Source organism: Schistocerca serialis, chromosome 9, assembly GCF_023864345.2.
Source record: "Schistocerca serialis cubense isolate TAMUIC-IGC-003099 chromosome 9, iqSchSeri2.2, whole genome shotgun sequence".
In the NCBI taxonomy this organism is placed as follows: Eukaryota; Metazoa; Arthropoda; class Insecta; order Orthoptera; family Acrididae; genus Schistocerca; species Schistocerca serialis.
In genome coordinates, this window is record NC_064646.1 from 464,870,672 (window position 1) to 464,889,867 (window position 19,196).

The 19,196-nt window shown below is 37.9% G+C and overlaps 1 protein-coding gene across 5 annotated transcripts in view; it reads left to right on the forward strand.

Annotated features, from left to right (window-relative positions):
• LOC126418863 (uncharacterized) overlaps positions 1–18,825 on the forward strand; it is a 61,893-nt gene extending 43,068 nt beyond the window's left edge. For all 5 annotated transcript variants that reach the window (XM_050085857.1, XM_050085856.1, XM_050085860.1 and 2 more), the window contains exons 3-5: positions 359–641; positions 12,088–12,325; positions 17,979–18,825. In XM_050085857.1, the coding sequence (XP_049941814.1) occupies positions 359–641; positions 12,088–12,309 (505 nt within the window). In that variant the 3' untranslated portion in view covers positions 12,310–12,325; positions 17,979–18,825. The remainder of the gene's footprint in view (positions 1–358; positions 642–12,087; positions 12,326–17,978) is intronic.
• The last annotated feature ends 371 nt before the right edge of the window (positions 18,826–19,196 follow it).

The window sequence follows — 19,196 nt, forward strand, 5'->3', positions numbered from 1 at the left end:
CGAGTCCATGCCACATTGTGTTGCGGCACTTCTGTGTGATTTTGGGGGCCCTACAAAATATTAGGGAGGTGTACCAGTTCATTTGGCTCTTCAGTGTATAGCAACACTGAAGGATACTCTTTCTACTTCCATTTCTCTATTTCCCAGATGTAGGGATGGTGGCGCACTCGATCTAGGGGGACATAGTTTTGCTTGTCACAAAACAACTGCTGTATTGTAACTAATGTTATTGCTAGACAAAGGTTTAGTTGTTGAATCAACTTTTTTTAAAAACATTGCATTATGCATAACTTGGTCCTTATTTACTGTACAGTTATGGACTTAAAATACAAAATAAAAATTGTAATTTGTTTTACAGAACACACAGAGTTCTTTCTTCCTTGGGACTGACACACTTCCTTTGCTACGGAGCACTGTGGGGCCAAATAAGACTGTCCCGCTCGCTGCCATGGGAGTCTGATGTAGAGATGTGCCTCCGCAATGAGGAGCTAGCTAGGAAGGATGAAGTCTTTCTTCTCAGAGCATTCCGGAAGCAAGGCCTACAGTTGGCCTACGATAGTGCGGAAGGGAGGTACACTGTCAAGGATCCACAGTTTGCTGGTGGATCTGTGCAACTTATTGTTTTTGAGGAAGACCACATGGTAAGCCATGTGTATGAAATATGTTTTCCATGCTTGCTTGTTGGAATATTCTTGGCTATGAAACTATAGCCTTTTCTCTTCATATATGATATCTATACCTCATGAAGGCATAAACACACTTCATGTATTAGCACCATACATCGTGTTTCAAAACTGAAGCTGTAATAGAACTAATGTTGAAAGCATTTTTATCATAACCATCTGACACAATGGATTTACACATTAAGCTGTGTGTTTGTTCATGCAGGTAATTTTGCTTACTGTTATATGACCTTTGTCTTGGTAGAATGGTCCAAAAAGCTACTAGCTATGAAATTATTGTCACTGTGTACAGGCATTCATAAGTAAAAGAATTTTTTCCCCAAAGCTAACTTCTAACTTCTTGTAACACTGCTAGGATTTGGACAACTTTTCCCAATTCTGCTGCCAAGTTGTTATTCTGTTTCTGAGTTAAGGATCAAACTAAATTATTAAACAAAACAAATTAAAATCAATATTAAATAAACTATAATGACATGCCAAAACTCAGCATCACATTTTTGATATTGTAAATGTACAACTACTGTAGTTCAACTCTTGTAGTTCAGCTATAAGAGCATAAGTAATTTGGAGTCTGTACAAGGGAGATGAACTTGAAAGCAATATTATAGAACTGGAAGAGGATGAAGAGAAGGATGAGATGATCGATTTGATACAGTGAGAAGAATTTGATAGACCTAAGTCGAAGCAAGGCCACAGAAGTAGACAGTATTCCATCAGAACTACTGATAGCCATGGGAGAGCCAGCCATGACAGAACTTTTCCATCTGGCATGCAAGATGTATGATACAGGTAAAATGCACTCAGACTTCAAGAAGAATGTAATAGTTTGAATTGCAAAGAAAGCAGATGTTGACAGGAGTGAATATTGCCAAACTATCAGTTTAATAAGTCATCATTGTAAAATACTAACACAAATTCCTTACAGAAGAATGGAAAAACTGGTAGAGGCCAACTTTGGCGAAGATCAGTTTGGATTCTGGAGAAGTGTAGAACCATGTGAGGCAATACTGACCCGATGACTTATCTAGTAGGTAGGTTAAGAAAAGGCATACCTACATTTATAGCATTTGTAGACTTACAGAAACCTTTTAACAATGTTGACTGAAGTACACTCTTTGGATCTCTGATGGTAGCAGGAGTAAAACATATGGAGCAAAATGCTATTTACAACTTACACGAAACCAGATGGCAGTTACAAGAGTCAAGGGAAATGAAGGCAAGCACTGTTCGGCATAGAATTTACACTGAAAAACCTAATGACACATGAAAGAGTGAAGGGACCTATATAAAGAAAGCAATAGGGATGCTCAAAACAACAGGATCCAGACTTGTACACCTGCTGGCGAGGGAACCCTTTCTCATTGAAAATCTATGGACAAACCTGATGCTAACCAATACCAGCACTTTGGAAAGTGTAATTAAAACATTGCAGGAAAAAAGGAAGATATACCCCAGAATTTCACAACACAAGCGCCATGATTGACCAAACATGGACAAAAGAAAACTTCGAAATGAGACATGTGATCACCAAAATGGCAGTCCATGGTTTCCATCACCATATTTGCAGCAACATGCCATATCATGAACCAGACACAATGTGTGAGTGTAAGCTGTGTCATCAAATATGCAAATGTTACCATATAGAACTCTGTACCAAAAGGACACAGTCAGTAAGTGACTGCAAATCACAGTATGTAAAATTTCTAATTTCGTGTATTATAATCATTGTACCTTGAACTTGTATGGCTATTTGGCTGCAATAAACTTATTATTAAAGGCAAGCACTGGTTGAGAAGGCAATGCCACAGGGTTGTTGCCTATCCCTGACATTATTCAATCTGTGCATTGAGCAAGCAGTAAAGGAAACCAAAGAAAAGTATAGAGTAAGAATTAAAGTTCAGGAAGAAGAATGAAAGCTTTTAGGTTTGTGAATGACATTGTAGTTCTGTCAGAGATGGTGAAAGACATGGAAGAGCAGTGTTGAATGGAGTGGACCATGTCTTGAAAAGAGGATATAAGATAAATACAAGCAGAAACAAAACAAGGATAATGGCATGTAGTGAAATTAAATCAGATGAGAGAGTTAGATTAGAAAAAGAGAAACTGAAAGTAGTAGATGAGTTTTGTTATTTGAGTAGCAAAATAACTGATGATGGCTGAAGAAGAGACGATATAAAATGCAGACTGGCACTGGCAAGAAAAGTGTTTCTGAAAAAGAGAAAATTGTTAACGTTGAATATAGATATAAGTATTAGGAAGTCTTTCATGAAAATATTTGAATGAAGTGTAGCTCTGTGTGGATGTGAGACATGGACAATAAACAGTTTAGACAAGAAGAGAATAAAAGCTTTTGAGATGTGGTGCTACAGAAGAATGCTGACGATTATATGGGTAGATCACGTAACTAATGAGGAGACAAGAAATTTGTGGCACAACGTGACCAAAAGAAGGGATTGTTTGATAGGACACATTCTGAGACATCAAGGGATCACCACTTTAGTACTGGAGTGAAGTGTGGGGGTATAAAATCCTAGAGGGAGACAAAGAGATGAGTACAGTAAGGAGATTCAGAAGGGTGTCAGCTGCAGTAGTTATTTGTAGTTGAAGAGGTTTGTACAGAATAGTGTAGCATGGAGAGCTGCATCGGACAGGTATTCTGTCTGAAGACCATGACAACAAGTAATTCAGTTTATGTTACTTAAAGATAAGAACATAAAAATTTTGAACTTTGATCTGTTATTGTTGTTTAAATTTCTTTTCCATTAAACATCATCCTTGGGAGGTGAGGTGGTCATGAGGGGAGTTGTTCACACCAGTATACTGTATTTATCTGTTTATAAGACAAGGTTTTTTTTCCCCAAATCCATCTTTCAAAAAATACGGGGTCATCTTATATTCTCAGATTAAACTATTGCTGCTGAGGTCAACATTTTCACACTGTTTAATATATGACTATGGGGTTCAACCTACATTTACAAATAAAGCTTTGGTCATTGAGATTTCGTAGCAAACAATATCTGTATTCTAATAGGCTCGAGATTCCCCAGTATGCCAAAGCGCTTGATACAGTACCAATCTTGCTCGAATGATCACATGATGTGTGACTTGGGGTGCTAGTGCAAAGGCTAGTCAAGAAATTATGAATTAGCCAGTAAAATAGTCTAATGCTCTGCTTTAAAATCGACAGTTTAGTGAATCATGGGAGGAAATAGCATTAAATTCTATCAACTTAAAAAATTTTGTTGTGTTTAAACAGGTTTGCTATAAAAGTTCTTATAGATCTACCGGTACTGTATGCATGAATTTATGCTGCTTTTTAAGTGTAGGTAACATTCAGAGGTGAAAACATTGTCCCTCAAAGTCCATTGCTTGATTCTGAACCACAGTCAATATTTTATTTGGTTCTGAGAAACTGTAATGATTTTCCATGTGGGTCACAAATGAGAAATCTGGTCGCTGTTCATGTGTCAGGATAACGGGAAAAACATTACCAACCTTACAACAGGATGGTGACATTCAGATGAAACGAGAAAGAAAATTAATCCAGAATTCACTGCTCTTTTTTTTTAACAGGCAGCAATTTTTTGCAGGAATAAATTATGGCAGAAAAAACCCATTTTGGAGATAGTAGAGACATATGTCACTAGATTGCAGGACGAGCAAAAGATTGAGAATTGTACTGAATCGTGGTTGATTGCTTCTGTTATTTACATACTAGTTGTTGTTGTTACATATGATCTGCACCCTAAAAGATATTGCCGTCCATGTTTTACTATTGCTCAAGTACAGCACTACAGAATAGTTGGAAGGGGAGCAGTGACACCAGCTTGAGAGAGAAGTTGAATTACGACAAATGTGGGCAATGAGGGTGTTGTGCAGGAAGAAAATTTCGCCGTGCTGCCAAATATGGAATCTACAATGCGTAATGTGGCTTTTTAGGAACATTTATCACATTTAAACTGCATATTGTCAGAATTCATGTGTACTCTGGATTGAATTGACTTTAAAATTGGACAGATGCTTAACAATAGCACGTTTCTTTTTAGCCCTTTTTCCACGTGCCTGTTTTTAGCTGTCTCCTATTCTGTCCATTGAGACTGACATATAGTCATTTAACTCCTCTCTGTGTTCGTGTTCTATAGTTTTGACTTGGGTGCGTTTTTTGTGCCCTAAAGCAAAACAAAACAAACAATCTTAAAACCTCCTTTCCACGCACTGTCCATTTCATTCAACTGCTCTTCCAGGTCCTTTGCTGTCTCTGACAGAATTACATTGTCATCAGCAAACCTCAAAGGTTTTTATTTCTTCTCCATGGGCTTTAATTCCTATTCCAAATTTTTCTTTTGTTTATTTCACTGCTTTCTCAATATACAGATTGAATAACATCGGGGATAGGCTACAACCCTGTCTCACTCCCTTCCCAACCACTGCTTTCCTTTCATGCCCCCCGACTCTTACAACTGTCATCTGGTTTCTGTAAAAATTGTAAATAGCCTTTCGCTCCCTGTATTTCAGCCTTGCCATCTTCAGGATCTGAAAGAGAATATTCCAATCAACATTGTCAAAAGCTTTCTCTAAGCCTACAAATGCTAGAAACATAGGTTTGCCTTTCCTTAATCTATCTTCTAAGATAAGGCGTATGATCAGTATTGCGTCACATGTTCGAACATTACTGCGGAATCCAAACTGATCTTCCCCATGGTCGGCTTCTACACCAGTTTTTCCATTCATCTGTAAAGAATTTGTGTTGGTATTTTGCAACTGTGACTATTAAACTGATGGTTATTTTTTTATATATATATATATATATATATATATATATAGTCTGGGGGTATTTTGTCTGTCTCATATATCTTGCTCACCAGTCAGGGCTGGCTCTCTCAAGGTTATCAGTAGTTCTAAAGGAATGTGGTAATGTTAATTTGTGATTTAAGTTCAAAAGTTTCATGTGTGAGTTTTGTGACTCATTATTTACACCAGCATCCATTGTTTGAGCAAGTGTAGCAATTGTAGTATCTCTTTCCATGTTCCTTGTATTTCTTCCACTTGTTCCCAGTATGTAAATTATCATCATTCACTGATACAGTGAAAATCATATTTTCCCCTCCTGTCTTTCTCACCCATGAAATAGCGTTTCAACTTGTTGTGACTCTGAATTAATGCTTCTATCACAGTTTGACTTTCTTTCGTCATGCTTCCTTCACTCCATTCTTTGATTGGCTCAGGTATTAATATCTTTCCTCACCAGAAGTCAGTCCCTCCTTCTTTCTCCCCTGCTTACTAAAAATGTTCTGTGCTGGTCTGATTATATGATCACGTTTCTCAATTCTACAATATTGAGCTTTTCGCTTTGTTCGCGAACATTGGTTTGTGTTGCTGCTTTCAAAAGTCTTCTAACATATTTTCATGCTGCCCCTGTTCTACATCTCTTCATGTTTTCCTTTCTAATTATTCTCTTTAAACAATGGAAATTCCATACTGGATTATCAACAATGTAAGGAAAAAGATAGATTACTACGAGGGTTGTTTTTTAAGTAAGGGCCGTTCGTGCGTATAGTCCCGTAGTTCGCGCACGCCGCAACAAGCTACCGCGCCACTTGCCAGCATCCTTCCCGTTCACACTGATGCAAGTTGCAGCTCTGTAGCTGACGTGTACGCATCACTGTGCTACTTTATAATGTTTACGATTATTGAATCGCCCGCCGCGTGTGAGATACGGTCAGTGATACGTTTTTTGACCGCGAGAAGCCTATCAGCTGCAGAAATTCATCGTCAGTTAACAGAAGTTTATGGCTTGAATGCAGTGAGTGAAGGTAAAGTGTGTCAATGGGTTAGAGAGTTTATAAATGGCCGTCAAAACGTCCATGACGAAGAACGCTCAGGCCGGCTCCTCTGTGATCACTGATGATTTGGTGGCTGCAGTCGAAACAAAGATTCGTGATGACAGAAGATTCACAATTTCCACTCTTTCTTTGGAATTTCCACAAGTTTGAAGATCGGTTTTGTACAAAATTGTGTCTGAAAACCTAAACTTTAAGAAACTGTGTTCTCGGTGGGTACCCAGACTCCTCACAGAGGACCACAAAGGGAAGAGATTTGCCACTTCATTGGACTTTCTGATTCGTTACGAGGAAGAAGGGAATGACATGTTGAGTCAAATTGTCACTGGAGATGAAACATGGGTATCCCATATCACTCCCGAAAGCAAACGACAATTGATGGAATGGCGACACACAATCTCACCCGTCAAGGTCAAAGCCAAACAGACGCTGTCAAAGCGCAATATTATGGCTACTGTGTTCTGGGACCGGCGCGGTGTTTTGCTAGTGGACTTTATGCCACGAGGAATGACAGTCAACTCAGATGCCTACTGTGCAACTCTAGCGGCATGCTGACAAAAGGAGTTTTGCTCCTGCACGATAACGCTAGGCCTCACACCTCTCAAAAGACTCGGGATTTGATTGATTCTTTTGGCTGGGAAGTTTTGGACCATGCACCATACAGCCCCGACCTTGCTCCTAGCGAGTTTCACCTTTTCCGGTACCTGAAACACCATCTTGGCGGGCAGCGCTTCAATGACGACGATGAAGTGAAAGCGGCCGTGAACTCTTGGCTGTCGGAGCAGGCTGCCAAATTCTTTGAAGAGGGAATTAAAAACTTTGTTGTACAGTATGACAAGTGCTTAAATAAACAAGGCAACTATGTAGAAAAATAGGTAAAAGTGTGTAGAATCAGAAAATAATTTTTTTTTACAAGAGTATTTGTATCTTTTTTTAAAAATAAAAACGGCCCTTAGTTAAAAAACAACCCTCGTATTTACTGTAAAGATGACACGCTAAGTTGCAGATATCGACAATTAAGGCACTTGCACATTAGCTTTTGACCACAACCTTTGTCATAAAAAGAAACACATTCACATTCAATCACACAAGCAAGCACACCTAACACACGAAATGACCACCATCTGAGGCAGCTTGGACTGGTAAAGAAGTCTGGTCTGAGTTGCTGGAGATGATAGTCATGTGTGTATTAGCTGTGCTTGCTTTTGCGAGTGGATGTGTATGTGTTTCCTTTTCTGATGAAGGCTGTGGCCAAAAACTAATGTGTAAAGCCCTTTTTACATGATTTTCTTGCTTGTCTCAATTGACTACTCGAGACAAGTGCGTCGACTGTGGTGCTCCTGCCTGTCAGCACCAAATTTGCCGGTGTGAGAGATGTCTACTGTGCAGTTTTTCATCTGAGTGGTGAAAGTGAGGCTATGAGGCGCTATTCATGTTACGGGAAAATCAATGTGAATGTAGGAACAGGCAATGACAATAGAGTTTATTAAAGACTAAAGAGGAATTGTTATTGGAAGTTCTTGTCGAAGGTCTTGTGATAAATTGTTCACATTCCTGAGAAGTGAAAGTGTCGGAAAATTGTCATCCAAACATTTCAGAACATAAACATGTATTTGCTGGAGAAAATATATATTTGCAAACACATTAGACAAAATGTAGAACACAGTAAATAGTGCCTTTCTGCTTTGTCCTTTGTAACATGCTTTTTGTGTTAAGTGCCAAATAAGCTTACTATGAAAATTATTTTTCTTGTCCAATAACACTGAGTTTCTCTCTGTTGAAATAAATGCCATTAAAATATGTTTATCTGTTTATGTTCTTGTTTGTGCACAGTGTAGGTTTTTCATCTCTATAAAATGTAAATACTTTTTGCTTTCATATATTCCATCTCTTTTGTTGGAGAAAACTAGTACGAAAAATGCCAAGACCTTGTGCAACCTTTCCAGTGTGTCACAGAAATTAAGTAAACAACATAGTAAATATACAGCATACATGAATGCACAAAATCCATTTCTATAATGGAAGTGAACTAACTCAACCAGAATAGGTCATAACTTCCGATGTTAGCAAATGCCCTCATAATCCCGTGCCACTGTGCATGTGCAGTTTGCAGCATATTTAGTAATTTAGAACTCTACAATCTGTAGCTCATTGACATCATACACACATTTCATCATGGTTGATTGCTGATTTACATGTAGGCACAAAAGCTACACACACTTTGAGTTGTCAGTTTTGAGCTGAAAGTCACTCGTGTGAAGTGGGCTTAAGTGTCTCTTTATTGTACAGAGTGTACATAAAGTCCAGGTACACTTTCAATTATTTATTGCGCAAGAACTAAACATTTTACAGATGTCATACTGCATTTTGAAGAGACTCAAAAGTTTTTATTTTTTATTTTATTTTTATTTTTTTATTTTTCTTACAAACATTCGATATGCGAACCATGAGTGACCCAGCAGATGTCAATACGGTAATCAAATTCTTGCCATACCTGTCTCAGCATGGCATCGTCGACCATGTTAGTTGCTTCCCATATTCTCTCCTCCCGGAGCTGTGCTACGTCATGTGGTAGAGGTGGTACATGCACCAGATCTTTAATGTGTCCCCACAGAAAAGTCACATGGAATGATATCTGGTGATCGGGGAGTCCATTTCATGAAACAGTTGTCTCCTTCTGTAGCACAGCCGATCCATCGATGCGGCAGCGCCGTGTTCAGGTACCCACGAGCTTCACGATGAAAATGCAGTGGAGCCCCATCCTGCTGAAAGATGAACGGATAGCCTGATTGCATGTGAGGCATCAGCCATTGCTGAAAAATGTCCAAGTAGAAATATCCAGTGACAGTTTTCTCAGGGAGAAGAATGGCTCGTATAATTTTCGATGTGACAAGGCACAAAAAACATTTACCTTTAGAGAATCACACTCAAATTTAATGCATTCGTGTGGATGCTTTGTACCTCAGATTCGACAATTATGCCTGCTCACTTCCCATTAGTGAGAAAAGCGGCTTTGTCGCTAAAAATTAGGCAATCAACAATGCCATCACCATCCTCATTCAGTTGTTGCAACTGCAAACAAAACTCAAAATGCTTGTCTTTGTCATCGTCGTTGAGCTTCCGCACTAGCTCCAGCTTGACTAGTTTCATGGGCAGTTTCTGTCGCACGACTTTCCACACTGTCCTTAGAGCCGGTTTGAGTTCACGAGCTGCACGACGCACCGATTTCTTTGGACTCCTTATGAATGTCTCTCATACACGCTCCACATTCACTTCCTTCACACTGGAACATCCGCTTCTCTTTGCTGGGCACAAGCAACCTGTCATAACGAATTTGTTGTGCCAGTGGTAAATGGCCTTCCTTGTTGGTGGCTTGGTTCTAAACATCTGTTGAACAGCTGTAGCACATTTGCTTTTGGAGCTCCAACACACAGAAAGCTCACTCCACACCTGAATTTGCTATGTTTGTGACTAGCGCTGACTATCCACAAATTACCAAACTACACTGTGTGATATCTGTACAATGTTTAGTTCTTGTGCAATAAATAATTCAAAGTGTTCCCAGACTTTATGTACACCCTGTACCTGCCTGCAGCTTAGGGTGTCATCTTTACAGTAAGCAGCAATCTATCTTTCCCTATGTTCTTCATTCTCTTTCAAATCTACCTCTTTTCTTCTTAGTGCATATTGTTAATTACACTGCAACTTCTTTTAAATTCATGCTTCTATCCAGTCTTTTTCAAATTCACACAAATCTTCTTTCACAATTAATTGTGTGGCACTTCACTTTAAAATTGTGCTCCTGTTCATTACCAGTACCTTCATCTTCATTGCTTGTGTAAACGTCAGAATGCAATTAGAGGCTTTCTTCTTCTTCTTCTTCTTCTTCTTTGTGTGTGTGTGTGTGTGTGTGTGTGTGTGTGTGTGTGTGTGTGTGTGTTTTCTGTAATGTCAGCTGCAGCACTCTCTTCCTTTTTACAATGCTCTACAATGTTGTATATCTCCTCTTGAGTAGAATTCTCATAGACCATTTCTTCACACCTTGCACTAAGTCAAGTAATTCTTCTTGTACTACTCCTGCCTGTTATACTAGAATCCAACTTGTTGTTCTTATAATTGTCATCCTTTTTTACAGTTTTGTCCAGTGTCTATATATTTGTGTGTTTCCTGTCTGTTGTTCTAGAACTTCAATATTTTGACAGTCATGGTTCTGAACATCATAAACCACATTCCCAAATTTATCTCTATTGCTGTGACCTGCTGTTTGTTGAAACATGTTTACAATAAGCATGTGTTCATTTGTTGCGCACTCTTCCTCACCACAAATATTGCCTTCACACTTGTGGGCAGTGGTTTGATGTCTTCATGTGTTACATTTCTCAACCAGCTTCCTGCAACCTGAGCTTATATGGTTACAATCATAGTACTTTCTCATACAGTTTTGGTTCAAGTGCTCAACAATCACATTCCTTTTTGGTGTGTATCTTCACCACAGTGGCTTAGTGGTTGCAAATTTGCTAGTATGCAATTTCTCACCTATTTTAATCCTCTTTTTCTTCTAATATTCCACTGGTAGTTTGTGATCTCCTTGCATTTATTTCATCAAATGTATCCTGTCCTCTTGTTCCGCATAGCAGTTGGGAACTACAAATCCTATTCTCTCAAAATTTCTTGTTGTTTCCTCTTTGTCTGGGTTGCCCCCCAAGTCTCCTATTAGTGTAAAAGGCATAGCTGCAAGATCTGTCCCTTACATCCTCCCACTGCTACACTTGAGTCTTGTCACATGCATTTCCTACCCCCCATGAAATGCAGAGCCACCTGTGAAAGCAGCCATGTGTATTACTAACTTACCTGCAACCTCTGTGCAGCATACTGGGGGACGGCAGCTAGCAAACTGTCTGTTCACACAAAAGGTCACTGCCAAACTGTGACACAGGCAGCTTGACCACCTCATTGCCAAGCATGCTGCACAACACTCCATGCTTGTCTTCACTGACCACTTCATAGTCATCTGGCTTCTTCCCTCCAACACCACCTTTTGTGAATTGTGCAGTTGGGAACTCCTCCTGCAACTTATTGTATAAAGATATGCATGGAAAAATGTGCTAGCCCTCAAACGTAAAAACTGAGAGATAAGTGTTGCCATCTGTATGGGAACTATCAAAACTGACATTGTTCTCACCTTCTGTAGAGTTGTATTTTTCCAAATTTGATGGTTTTTAGGTGACATTTTTGCATTATATTTTAACTCTAGATCTGTTAAAACATTCATTGTACACCTTTTTGTGGTCTTATGTATTGCTGTTCAGTGTTTGTGTTGCAGATGTCACCATGGTAGGGGATCTATGTTACTAAATTTCTGTTCTAAGTTAACACTACATCCATGTTAACTGAATCTTCTGTCGGTTCTTTCTAGAATAACATTATGATAAATGAAAAGCAGTAGTTTGCTTTTGTTCTACAGTATTACTTGTATTGTGTTAATCTGTTTTCGAGTTACAAGGCCATCTTCAGACATTAAATGTGCTTTTCATTTATGAACACTACATTCCTTTGTGGTCCAGATAAACATGCTCAGGAGAGTAGGATGGAAGCGCAGGGTCCTTCCACCGGACTGCGAGAGCATGGACTCCCTGCAATGCTTCCCGCCAAGGCTGATCACTCCTCCATTGCCTCAGAAGGAATTTGGTGGGTACGTCATGCCTGTACCACGTGAAGGTATCGAGATACAGAAGTACCACTATCCCAGTAACTGGTGGAAGGAAGTGTTGCCTAAGAACTGTTAAATATAACCTGGCTAAGGTATGTTTCCACAGTTTATAATAATAATAATAATAATAATAACAATAATAATAATTATTATTATTAGTAGTAGTAGTCGTAGTAGTACTTGGCCAAAAATTGTTGTAGCACTTGTCTCAGAGAAGCAAACTTTAAGCAAAGATGAAACACAATGAAAAGTTAGCTAATAATATGTTAATACAGGCTATTACTCATTAATTTCACAAGAATTTATTGAACACTAAGAAGATGAACCCATTGAATTCTCAGTTCTTGCTTGAAATATTATTCAACCATTGTATGAAACTGTTGGGTTTGTCTTTTCTTTCACTGTCTTTTAATTCAGCTGAAGGCTTCCATTAAATTCTGTTCTAATTTCTTCTTTTCATGTATGTGAATTTCACTCTAACAGTTCCATTTATACCCCTAATGTTGCATTGAAACAAGAGCATGGTGGTTTCACATTTAAGTTTACTGTTTTTGATTTCACAGTCACCTTACAATTTCAGATTACAGATTACAGCTTCATCGTTCTTGTATCTGCTATGATGGTGCCTAATGGTTTGGATGTGTTTGTGTCAGAAGCCTGATATATCTCAGGACTGTAAGCAGCACGGTGTGTGTGTGTGTGTGTGTCATACCATCATTTCATTTTTCCTTTTGTTCCATTAGTTATCTCTTCATCAAGGATTGCAAAGTCATGTTGAACAATTTCATAATTGTCAAAGAAGTACCATAAACAGTTTCTTTTCTGTTAACAGCACTGTTCTTATCAGTCTGATTCATCAGACCCTTTGTCTGAGTTTTTCTCATCTTTAATAACTTTTTGAGCTGCATGCATTCCATGGTTATTTTGCTCAATGTCCTGCAATTGTAATTTTAGTCACTTATCACAACATCCAGACCTTGTATTAAAGATTACATCTCTGTTGGCAATGACTTTGTTTTCTTCTTTCACTCAAATTCTGCAACTCTCATTTCTGTCTCGTATTGCAAGATACCCATTTTCTACCTACTTTGAACTGTGATTCAGGCGTAGTCTATATAAATGTTTTGTTCTTGTTATTTTACCCAACTTAAATTTAATAGTTTGCTGATTGACTGTCGTTCTCAGATAAATTCATTTGAACTGAACCTTCTATCTCGGTCATTTGTTACAGAAACAACTGAACATGATATGTTGAGCAAATGCTTCAATCTTGCTCTCTACTTAAACAAATATATAGATATTTACAATTGGAACAGAGTATGTGACACACACACACACACACACACAGTGTGTGTGTGTGTGTGTGTGTGTGTGTGAGAGAGAGAGAGAGGCTTAAGGGAGAAACTGTAAACTCATCACCAATTTTACTTGTTGGTTGATATGTTACATAATAACTTCTGGATGGACATGTTGTTCTTTTTAGGGAGAGACTAAAGTATGTAGTGTTATGTTTTCATGTCATCCTAAACTGTTGGTAAAAATTAAATGATAAATATTGATTTTATTGACAGATACCTGAAAATGCTATTCAAAGAAGCATGTGAGACCAATTTCATAAAAGGAAAAGTGCCATGTGTATAGTAAGTCAGAAAGAGAAAATTGTACGTGTTAATTTGTGTGGGAAGGCAGGTATATACAAAAGTCACTCCAGGAAAATCTTACTCATTAGCAAGACCAAAAGACTAAACAAATATTGGACACATTATTAATTATGATTATTGTTTGAAGTCATGAGAAAGGGAGGACGCAGAAACTGTGTTCTCATTTTTCTATAGAACACTGAGGTGCAAATTGTGTTCTCTAGAAACGTGGGAACACAGTTCCTGCTTCCTCACAATGAGAAACCTAATGAGAAACCTAGATCTTTCCTCCTTTTGAGGTCAGGAGTATATAAAATTAAGTGTCTTGATTGTGACACACTGTATCGGCCAATCCGGGAGGTCCTTTATAGTCTGTTTCAGTGAGCATTTTTAACAAAAAAAGGGCAACTTAAAAAATATTCTCCCTTTGCACAACATTTGAAAACTTTTCACCATCACACACCATCCATAAATGACCTTGATATTTTGCGTGTCGTACAAAAAGGCAAGAAGATGAACACCCTCAAAGAATTTGAAATTTTGAAAAGAGTCTATTTTGAGAGCCCAGGCCTGCTCGACAAACGACTGACCCTTTAAGGCCCCCATAAACGATCAAATGTGTTTGGCAAAATCACTCTTACCTAGCCACAGATGTGCCAAGCAAGTCTGTACACATTCAAACAATGTTTGTCAGTTTAACCTCACTTTGAAGCAGATGATATTCATGTTCATGTATATTTTGAGAGTAGTGCGAATGGCCACAAATGCAGACGAAGTACTGTGGTTAAAGGAGACAGAAAAAATAACTCTGATCCACAGAATGTGTACTCCATGTACATATGCTAAAGGAAATATTACTCCCAGAATGAGTACATCAACTTTCTTTGAATGGACAGTGAAATGTTTTAAAAACTTATTAAATCTGGAACAAACTAGCTTGTCAAGTTATCTCTTACGTAGCTACGGATGTGTCAAACAACCCTGTACATGTACTGAGAAAGCTTGTCAGTTTTTCCTTACTTTCGAAGCAGATTCTTTTCATGTATGCTGTATTTTGGTACTGATAAAGCATTCCTAACTTTGCTTCTGACCCTTTGTTTAAAGAAGAAGAAAACAAGATGCTGGTCCAAGGAATGATTTAGATAATAAATAACTGGAAACCTGTTAATGGAAATGTTGCACTCAGAACCTCATGGTTAGCCCACAGCGTCCATGGAAGAACCGGAGAACTTAGATTTCTTTTATTTCATTACACTCCACTTATATGTCACTGTATATGTAAAATATTGATTTTGTTCCTAACCTCTTCATGCATAATATATGGTTGGGAAAGGTGTGGCACCTGTATCATTTTGGTGATTGTCAGTGCAATTCTTTTTTATACTTGATCATAGTAGTGGAAACTCACGATACAGTGAAATAAATTGTAATACAACAATTTTTCACTAAACAAGCATGGTGAAACATAGACACAAACAACGTACACAGTATGGTCAAACTTTTCATCAATCAAAATTTCTCACAAACGCATCAAACATGATCTATGCTTGACAAACATGTCAAACTGCACTGTTCACAGTCAGATATTTGACAAGCATAGTCAAGTTTGACAAAATGTTTGATCTTTTATGGGGGGCCTTTATAACCTGGGTTACTTTAAGGCCATGATGTTACTTTTTAAATAAATGTCTTTGCACACTTGGCTTTGGTTTATACATTGGTATGGTTTAGTTGTGCTTCCTTATTTTTATATTATTTAATTGATCTAAGTATATCATTATTCTGTAAACACATTCTCTGTTTTCCTGTCTGGCAGGACCACCTACTATGGTGTCTTTCACTTTGATTCATAGCTCTGTAGTAAGAGCTGTAAATGTGTGTCATAGGGATGATGTATACACCTGACCTATGTTGTAAACATGTGCTGCGTTGTGTTAAGAGTGGATATGCTTAACACAGGTAACATGTGACTCTTGTATGATTTTAGTCTTTATATTGCTCACAACTCTGTGAACAAAGGTATCTTAGCCCTCAGTAGTTGTTCCTTTATCTCCAACCTTACTTATGTGGTTCCTTACGTTTGGTCCGCTTACCACCCTTCGCTTTGAAACATATTCTTATTTATTTCCATAGATAGATGTGTTGCATATGTTTTATTTGACAGTGTCCCATTTTTGGTCATTGCGGGATGTTCTGTACTATTGCCAGTAATCCTCAAGTGTTTTTACCCGGTGGATGTGTCCTGTAAATTTTATTGGACGATGAGCCATTTCTGGTGACTGCACAACTTTCTGTACGCTTGCCAGTGGTCCTAGAGTGTTTTTATATGCTGAGTATGTCTTTGATTTTGCTCTTTTCACAACTCAGGCCAATGTTTCCCTGTTGCTTTATTTAACTGACAATGTAACTTTCCGTAGACATGTTGGAACACGTGAGGCAATACTAACCTTACGACTTATCTTAGAAGAAAGATTAAGAAAAGGCAAACCTACGTTTCTAGCATTTTTAGACTTAGAGAAAGCTTTTGACAATGTTAACTGGAATACTCTCTTTCAAATTCTGAGGGTGGCAGGGGTAAAATACAGGGAGCGAAAGGCTATTTACAATTTGTACAGAAACCAGGTGGCAGTTATAAGAGTCGAGGGGCATGAAAGGGAAGCAGTGGTTGGGAAATGAGTGAGACAGGGTTGTAGCCTCTCTGCGATGTTATTCAATCTGTATATTGAGCAAGCAGTAAAGGAAACAAAAGAAAAATTTGGAGTAGGTATTAAAATTCATGGAAAAGAAGTAAAAACTTTGAGGTTCGCCGATGACATTGTAATTCTGTCAGAGACAGCAAAGGACTTGGAAGAGCAGTTGAACGGAATGGACAGTGTCTTGAAAGGAGGATATAAGATGAACATCAACAATAGCAAAACGAGGATAATGGAATGTAGTCAAATTAAATCGGGTGATGCTGAGGGAATTAAATTAGGAAATGAGACACTTAAAGTAGTAAAGGAGTTTTGCTATTTAGGGAGTAAAATAACTGATGATGGTCGAAGTAGAGAGGATATAAAATGTAGACTGGCAATGGCAAGGAAATCGTTTCTGAAGAAGAGAAATTTGTTAACGTCGAGTATAGATTTAAATGTCAGGAAGTCGTTTCTGAAAGTATTTGTATGGAGTGTAGCCATGTATGGAAGTGAAACATGGACGATAACTAGTTTGGACAAGAAGAGAATAGAAGCTTTTGAAATGTGGTGCTACAGAAGAATGCTGAAGATAAGGTGGGTAGATCACGTAACTAATGAGGAGGTATTGAATAGGATTGGGGAGAAAAGAAGTTTGTGGCACAACTTGACTAGAAGAAGGGATCGGTTGGTAGGACATGTTTTGAGGCATCAAGGGATCACAAATTTAGCATTAGAGGGCAGCGTGGAGGGTAAAAATCGTAGAGGGAGACCAAGAGATGAATATACTAAGCAGATTCAGAAGGATGTAGGTTGCAGTAGGTACTGGGAGATGAAGAAGCTTGCACAGGATAGAGTAGCATGGAGAGCTGCATCAAACCAGTCTCAGGACTGAAGACCACAACAACAACAACAACAACATGTAACTTTATAGCTAATTCCTGGCTGAGGAACTTGTTTTTCCCCCAGATATCTGATGATGCCCCTGTGGTAGTGACACACATTGCAAATTAAATAAATAAAAAACCATTACGCGACTGAGACTGCCTATTCTTTCTTGATTTTCTTAGTAGCTGGTGAGTCTTTTGGGTTGTATGCTCATGATCCATGAAACGTTGTAGTTCGTAAAATTTTGTCCAGAGCCGCATTGAACATCTTCAGAGATCCTCCTGGTTCTGTCATCAAGATGTGGTTGAACCAGGAGCACCTGTGAAGATTTCTGCCACAGCTATGGACAAAATGTCATGGACCGTGAGCATACAACTTGGAAGCTTCACCAACTATTACTGTATTTACATCTTGTAGTGGTGTCTTGAAATTTAAGGAACTTTCAGATATTATGAGTTTTGATTATATCTGAGATAATTCTTGATCTTTGTTGAAGCATTTTTCTGATAAGCTTTATTGCAGTGAAATTGTTTTATTTATTTCAGAAAGCTTCCTTCATTAAAAAAGAAATTGTCAGGTCAGTGCAATGTGCCACTGACTTAAGAGGGAGATAAGACAGGAAGAGTGCACAACCAGAAGTCTGATAGAAATGCATTATCTCAAAGATGAGGTACTTCTAAAATTGAGGTTTTTCAGAAGTACTCCCCATTGTGGAATGTGAAAGTGTAACTGAGTATAAAGAAGGAAAAGTGTTTAGATTCTGTTGTTATGTTGCCAGTAACTGACAGTTGTTTCAAAATTATCATCAAATCAGTTAAAAAAAAATAGTGTGAATTAATCTGTGTAAAGCACAGTGTGTTACAGTAGGAATGTTACATTCCTGTATTACTGCATTTTGCATTTAACATAGTTTGAATGAGATAGAGCAGACATCTTATACATACTGATCGTATTGTGTTAACTTTAATATTTATGCTTGCCATTTACTTCATGCATAGTTCATTTCCATTGATGATTGTGGCATATTTTTATATCATAAGTAACAGGACTTTCAACTTTCTGATTGTACACCTTGAACACCTCTTTTTTTGTGATAATTAATTAAAGTTCCACACCTTGTCAGTTTGTTTACTCATTGTACTGAATTGAAAAAGGGGCCATTTTATGTCATATATCTATTATAGATGCTTTAATTAGCAAAATAGAAGTTTAATATAAGAGAACGTTGATATTGTAATAATAGAAGAAGAAATTGTAAAGTGGGAAACAGTTCAAACTTGATGCTCATTGTAAGTTGCATCATCAGTGTTGTTTATCTATTGCCACACATCCTGCTGTCAGTGTTTCTATATCAAGACAACAATAAATAAGCTTTGTATTGTCAATTATGTGTGATACCAGATTGTGATTTCTGTTTTTCATGTTTATGAAAAATATAACATTGTGAACATTCTTGTTATGAAGGTGATCATTCATCAATCACAAGATATTCGGCCTGGATGTGCAGGCCTAGGAGCATTATTGCTCTCTTTTTCTTTTGGTGCAAATTGATTTCCTATCACTGTGGCACAATTATTGTCTTAATGTGTTCCATTCAATCTGTTACGGTCATATTCTCTTTTTCCTTGAGACACCCAGCACAAACTTTTAGCCATGATTGACTGTGTATGTTTGCATATACTTGCAGATTTCTAATGTTTTTACTGAGGGAAAACAACAGTTTTGCTGAAGATACTTTATATTTATGTAAAATATGATACATT